At 44.2% G+C, this 6,494-nt stretch overlaps 1 protein-coding gene across 1 annotated transcript in view; it reads right to left on the bottom strand.

The window, feature by feature from the left end:
* Positions 1 to 6,494, bottom strand: part of LOC111964614 (glutamate receptor ionotropic, kainate 2-like) — a 188,741-nt gene that overhangs the window by 2,939 nt on the left and 179,308 nt on the right. The window contains exon 7 of the mRNA XM_023988460.3: positions 2,476 to 2,619. Within this exon, the coding sequence (XP_023844228.1) occupies positions 2,476 to 2,619 (144 nt within the window). The remainder of the gene's footprint in view (positions 1 to 2,475; positions 2,620 to 6,494) is intronic.

Raw genomic sequence — 6,494 nt, 5'->3', positions numbered from 1 at the left:
CTCTCTCTCCGTCTCTCTCTCTCTCTCGGTTCTTTCCTCCCCCTCTTCTCTCTCTCCCCCTTTCTCTTCCCCCTCTCTCTTCTCCTCATCTCCTCCTCTCCTCTCTCCCCCTGTCTCTCCTCCTCCTCCCCCTCTCTCTCCTCTCTCTCTCTCTCTCTTCCCTCCTCCCCCCCTCTCTCTCTCTCTCCCTCTCTCTCATCTCTCTCCACCCCTCTCTTTCTCTCTCACGCTCTCTCCCCCCCTCTCTCTCTCTTCCCCCTCTCTCTCTCTCTCCCCTCTCTCTCTCTGTCTCTCTCCTCCCCCTCTCTCTCTACTCTCCCCCCCTCTTCTCTCTCTCCTCCTTTCTCTCTCTCTCTCTCTCTCTCTCTCTCTCTCTCCCTCCTTCTCTTCTCTCCTCTCTCTCTCTCTCTCTCTCCTCTCCTCCCTCTCTCTCTCTCTCTCTCCTCTCTCTCTCTCTCTCTCCTCTCCTCTCTCTCTCTCTCTCTCTCTCTCTCTCTCTCCTCTCTCCCCCCTCCTCTCTCCTCTCTCTCCCTCTCTCTTTCTTCCTCTCTCTCTCTCTCTCCCCTTCTCTTCTCTCTCTCCCCTCCTCTCTCTCCTCTCCTCCTCCCCCCTCCTCATCTCTCCATTCTCTCTCTTCTCTTCGCCTCTTCTCTCTCTCTCTTCCTCTCTGTCTCTCTCTCTCTCTCTCTCCCCCTCCCCCGCCTCCACGCCCCTCTCCGCCCCCCTGTGGTTCGTCGAAATATTTTTAAACCACATATGCCATTTGTTTGTAAGCCTTCACTTGGCAACCTTATTAGAAAAGTAAGATAATTTTAAAAATTTAAATCAGCGTTGCACTTAAGACTAATTTGTCTTTCCATCTGTCAACCCTGTATTTTAGGCATAAGTATAATGGATTAGCTTTATAACTAATCACTGCTATAATACGTCAACATATTGAAGCTGATTTAGTGTATCTTCATTGTTACCACGGTTTGTGTATGTAATACATGCCCTTTTCGAACAACGTGATATGTTATGTTTTGAAAATGATGTTAAGGAGTGTCATCGAGAATTGCGGAAGGTTAGTGAAAAATTAATACTGTTTGCGTGGCGTGTAGACTTAGCTCTCTGCTGGAATCGATGCCTGTAACGTGGAAATGTATATGCTAATTATCGATTATTGTGTGTTGCTGAAAAACGCTTAGAAAATCTGAAGAATGATGCTAAATCACAAGAATGGTCTTCCGCTGCATTTGTCTATTTATAGTAAATGTTTATGAATGAGTAAATTGGTTTCATAACACTTGCTCCTAGTCTAAGTTCTAGTTGATTTGATGTCGTGCAATTGTAAACTGTGATTTCTCCTCAAATAGCACTTTTTCTAACAAAAATCTATCTATACAGAAAGTTATCAGACTGTCATTGAGTTTTTTTTATAGTATTGCTATCAAAGTCTTAGTTGAGCGAATGGTGAAATGCACTGAAGGGAAGTACAGAAACTGATGAGTAGAATATGTGGTATTTTCTAACGGTGTACGCTATAATAGATTCATATTATTGTCTTCCTGTAAAAACATTTTAAAAATCTAAATTGAGTGCTCTTATTACAGTGGCCATGCAGTGATAGTTCAGTGTTAGCCTGTGATACAATGGCCATGCAGTGATAGTTCAGTGTTAGCCTGTGATACAGTGGCCATGCACCGATAGTGTAATGTTACCCTGTGTGTCAATCTGGATCGACAATGCAGTGGTGTATAAAGACCATCAGGCTAAACAGCGGTGTCATTTATGAGGGCTGGCGTCCACCCTAGTACTGGTCCACAGGCTTAGAGAGAGAGAGCACTAGAAGTGGCGAGATGTGAGATTATTTGCGCGGCGGTTCGAGACCAAGAGCTTTAATATGTCAAAACCTCATCCCCCCATTCCTCCCTCACCACCCTCCACCCACGCCACCCCCCAGCCACAAGCAGTGTGAGTGTTCTGGTGATATCTCACAGAGCAAACAGAACAGAACACGGTAGCTAGGCTTTACAGACCCTAAATATAGCCTGGGCTATATATCTTTAACTGCCTAACAGACAGGGAGGTTTGGATTAACCGCCCCAGTTTCCAGAATCTATCTAGCACACTGAGGAATAATTAGCCCAGATGAAGATTATGTAGACCCATTCTGTAGGGACATGATATGAAAACAGAGAGACAGGTTTAAGAATAAGATGGTTGCTGCTCTCGGAGCAGTATGAACGTACATACTGTAAAAATGCAGTAAAAACAAAGCCTTTCTCTTTCATTTACATTGATTTCTTTGATTGCCCCCCTGTCACCATCCAGCTTGTCTCTCTGTATGTCTCTCTTGTGTGTCTCTCTCCTATGTGTGTTGTAGGTGTTCTCCTGTGTGTGCAGGCTATCTCTCGCTCTTTCATTCTCTCTCTCCATGTCCATCCCTCCCCTGCCTTTCCAGTGGGCCGGTGTGTAATGTGTAATACTACGTACCTCTTTGATGAGGGCCATGAATCTGTTCCCAAAGCGCCAGGGTTTGTGTCTGTTGCACTGTAGGGAGCTGACAGTGATCTGCTGAGACTGCTGCACGGCCACGGCCACCACGTGCACGGCATCGTACATGAGCGCAGCGTCCGTCTGGAAAACAACAGAGAGAATGTAGAATTTAAATGTTTTATATACACTGAACAAAAATATAAACGCAACATGCAACACTTTCAAGGGTTTTACGGAGTTACAGTTCATATAAGGAAGTAAGTCAATTGAATTAAATAATTTATGCCCTAATCTATGGATTTCACATGACTAGGCAGGAGCGCAGCCATGGGTGGACCTGGGAGGGCATAGGCACACCCACTTGGGAGCCAGGCCAACCCACTGGGGAGCCAGGCCCACCCACTGGGGAGCCAGGCACACCCACTTGGGAGCCAGGCCCACCCACTGGGGAGCCAGGCCCAGCCAATCAGAATGAGTTTTTCCCCACAAAAGGGCTTTATGACAGACAGAAATACTCCTCAGTTTCATCAGCTGTCTCCGGGTGGCTGGTATCAGATGATCCCGTTGAGGAAAAAGCCGGATCTGGAGGTCCTGGGCTGGGGTGGTTACACGTGGTCTGTAGTTGAGAGGCCGGTTGGACGTACTGCCAAATTCCCGAAAATTACGTTGGAGTCGGCTTATTTTAGAGAAATTAACATTACATTCTCTGGCAACAGCTCTGGTAGACATTCCTGCAGTCAGCATGCCGATTGCACGCTGCCTCAAAACCTGAGACATCTGTGACATTGTGTGACAAAACTGCACATTTTAGAGTGGCCTTTTAATGTCCTCAGCCCAATGTGCAACTGTGTAATGATCATGCTGTTTAATAAGCTTCTTGATTGCCACACATGTTAGGTGGATGGATTATCTCGGAAAATGAGAAATGCTCACTAACAGGGATGTAAACAAGTGGCCAACATTTGAGAGAAATGTGCTTTCTGTGCATATGGAAATTTCTGAAATATTTTATTTCGGCTCATGAAACATGGGACCAACACTTGTTGCATTTATATTTTTGTTCAGTATAATTTCATCAGTCTGTTGTCCCCACTTGCTTCAAGATGTCCAACATTGTTCCTGTACCCAAGAAAGCGAAGGTAACTGAACTAAATGACTATCGCCCCGTAACACCCACTTCTGTCATCATGAAGTGCTTTGAGAGGCTAGTTAAGGATCATGTCACCTCTACTGTTCCTGACAGCCTTGGCCCACTACAATTTTCATACAACAGATCCACAGATGACGCAATCGCCATTGAACTGCACACTGCCCTATCCCATCTGGACAAGAGGAATACCTATGTATGTTCATTGACCACAGCTCAGCCTTCAACACCATAGTACCCTCCAAGCTCATCACTAAGCTCAGGACCCTGGGTCTGAAACCCGCCCTCTGCAACTAGATCCTGGACTTCCTGATTGGCCAACTCCAGGTGGTGAGGGTAGGCAACAACATCTCCCCATGCTGATCCTGAACAAGGGTTGCATGCTCTGCCCCCTCCTGTACTCCCTGTTCACTCATGACTGCGTGGTCACTCACTTCTCCAACTCAAGTTTGCTAATGACACAACAGTGGGAGACCTGATTACCAACAATGACGAGACAGCCTACATGGAGGAGGTGAGGGCATCTGGCAGAGTGGTGCCAGGAAAATAACTTMTCCTTCAATGTCAACAAAACGAAGGAGCTGATCGTGGACTTCAGGAAACAGCAGAGAGAGCATGCCCAAATCCACATTGATTGCTGCCCTATCTACATAGTCATTGAACACTGGTCACTTTAATAATGTTTCCATACTGTTTGACCCACTTTATATGTATATACTGTATTGTAGTCATGGCTCATCCTATATAACTACTGCTGTACACAACCTTCCTATTCATATACTGTCCATACTGTCTATACACACCATTATATACATACAGTGCCTTCAGAAAGTATTCAAASCCCTTGACTTAATCCGCATTTTGTGTTACAGCCTGAATTCAAAATGAATTAAATAAATAAAAAATCTCACCCATCTACACACAATACTCCAGAATGACAAAGTAAAAACATGTTTTTAGACACTTTTGCAAATGTATTACAAATTAAATACATAAATATCTATTTTACATAATTATTCACACCCTGAGTTGATACATGTTAGAATTACAGCTGAGTCTTTCTGAGTAAATCTCTAAGACAAGGTTCCCCAACTGGTGGCCCTCTGTCCGAATTTGGCCCGCGGGTGTTTTGTTTTGCCCCCCCCAAGTTTTCTGAGCAAAAAAATAAAGACAAAAGTTGGAGAAAAAAATGTGTGTGTAATTTTCATTGTTGGACATAAAAGACTGTTATTAAAGAAAAAACAGCAGGAAATGAGCTCCATGTGATGTTAAATTAAGAAATCTGTTCACAATTATTCCCACGCATAATAGAGAGACGACGTGATCTTGTACACATGTAAGCAAGGTCTGAAATTATTATATTTTATTCAAACATATCTGTTTGGGCTTCTTGAGGTCAATTTGCAGTCTACAAATTATTTGTAATTATTTTTCGGCCCCCGACTATCCTCTCAAGAAAAAATTGGCCGGCGGCTGAATCTAATTGATGATCCCTGCTCTAAGAGCTTTGCACAYCTGGATTACACTATATTTGCACATTATTATTTTWAAAATTCTTACAGTTCTGTCAAGTTGGATGTTGATCATTGCTAGACAGCCATTTCCCAGTCTTGCCATAGATTTCCAAGCTGATTTAAGTCAAAACTGTAACTACGCCACTCAGGAATATTCAATGTCTTATTGGTAAGCAACTCCAGTGTATATTTTCCCTTGTGTTTTAGGTTATTGTCCTGCTGAAAGGTGAATTTGTCTACCAGTGTCTGGTGGAAAGCAGACTAAACCAGGTTTTCTTCTAGGATTTTGCCTGTGCAAAGCTCTATTCCATATATTTGTATCCTAAAAAACTCTGTAGTCCTTGCTGATGACAAGCATACCCATAACATGATGCTGCCACCACCATGCTTCAAAATATGAAGAGTGGTACTCAGTGACGTGTTGTGTTGGATTTACCCCATACATAACGCTTTGTATTCAGGACAAAAAGTACATTTCTTTGGCACATTTTTTGCAGTTTTACTTTAGTGCCTTATTGCAAACAGGATGAATGTTTTCAAATAATTKTATTCTATACAGGCTTCCTTCTTTCACTCTGTCATTTAGGTAAGTTTTGTGGAGTAACAACAAAGTTGTTGATCCATCTTCAGTTTTCTCCTATCACTGTCACGTTCCTGACCTTATTTCCTTTATTTAGCCTTGTTTAGTTGGTCAGGACGTGAGCTGGGTGGGCATTCTATGTTATGTGTTTCTATGTTGGGTTCATTGCATTAGCCTGATATGGTTCTCAATCAGGGGCAGGTGTTTTACGTTTCCTCTGATTGAGAACCATATTAAGGTAGGCTGTTCTCACTGTTTGTTTGTGGGTGATTGTTGCTGTGTCTGTGTTTGTTCGCCACACGGTACTGTTTCGTTCGTTCCTGTTCGTGCGTTCATGTTTTCCACACCCCTTGTAGCCCCCCCCCAAGACATTTTTGGGCTTGACTCTCGGGCTTCCTACCGCGTCGTCGTGCTGCCTCCATTCGCCGGTATCCCTCCTCACACTGCTCCAGAGAATCCCAGGCGGGCTCCGGCATTCTCCCTGGGTCGATCGCCCACCTGTCGATCTCCTCCCACGTAGTGTAGTCCAGACTCTGCTCCCATGTCCATTCCTCTTGCGCTGCTCCTGCTTCCGCTGCCTGTTACCACGCTGCTTGGTCCGAGTGTGGTGGGTGATTCTGTAACGCTCGCTTCCTCCTCGTCTGAAGAGGAGCAAGGATCGGACCAAAACGCAGCGTGGGTTGAATACTAATAATTTTAATAATATAAGACGAAAAAACACTTGAACAAACTACAAAATAATAAACGACGTTAACAGACCTGAACTTGAGAACAA

This window comes from Salvelinus sp. IW2-2015, linkage group LG6.1 (assembly GCF_002910315.2).
Source record: "Salvelinus sp. IW2-2015 linkage group LG6.1, ASM291031v2, whole genome shotgun sequence".
In the NCBI taxonomy this organism is placed as follows: Eukaryota; Metazoa; Chordata; class Actinopteri; order Salmoniformes; family Salmonidae; genus Salvelinus; species Salvelinus sp. IW2-2015.
The sequence above is the reverse complement of the archived record's forward strand: the minus strand, read 5'-3'. Positions and strand labels throughout refer to the sequence as shown.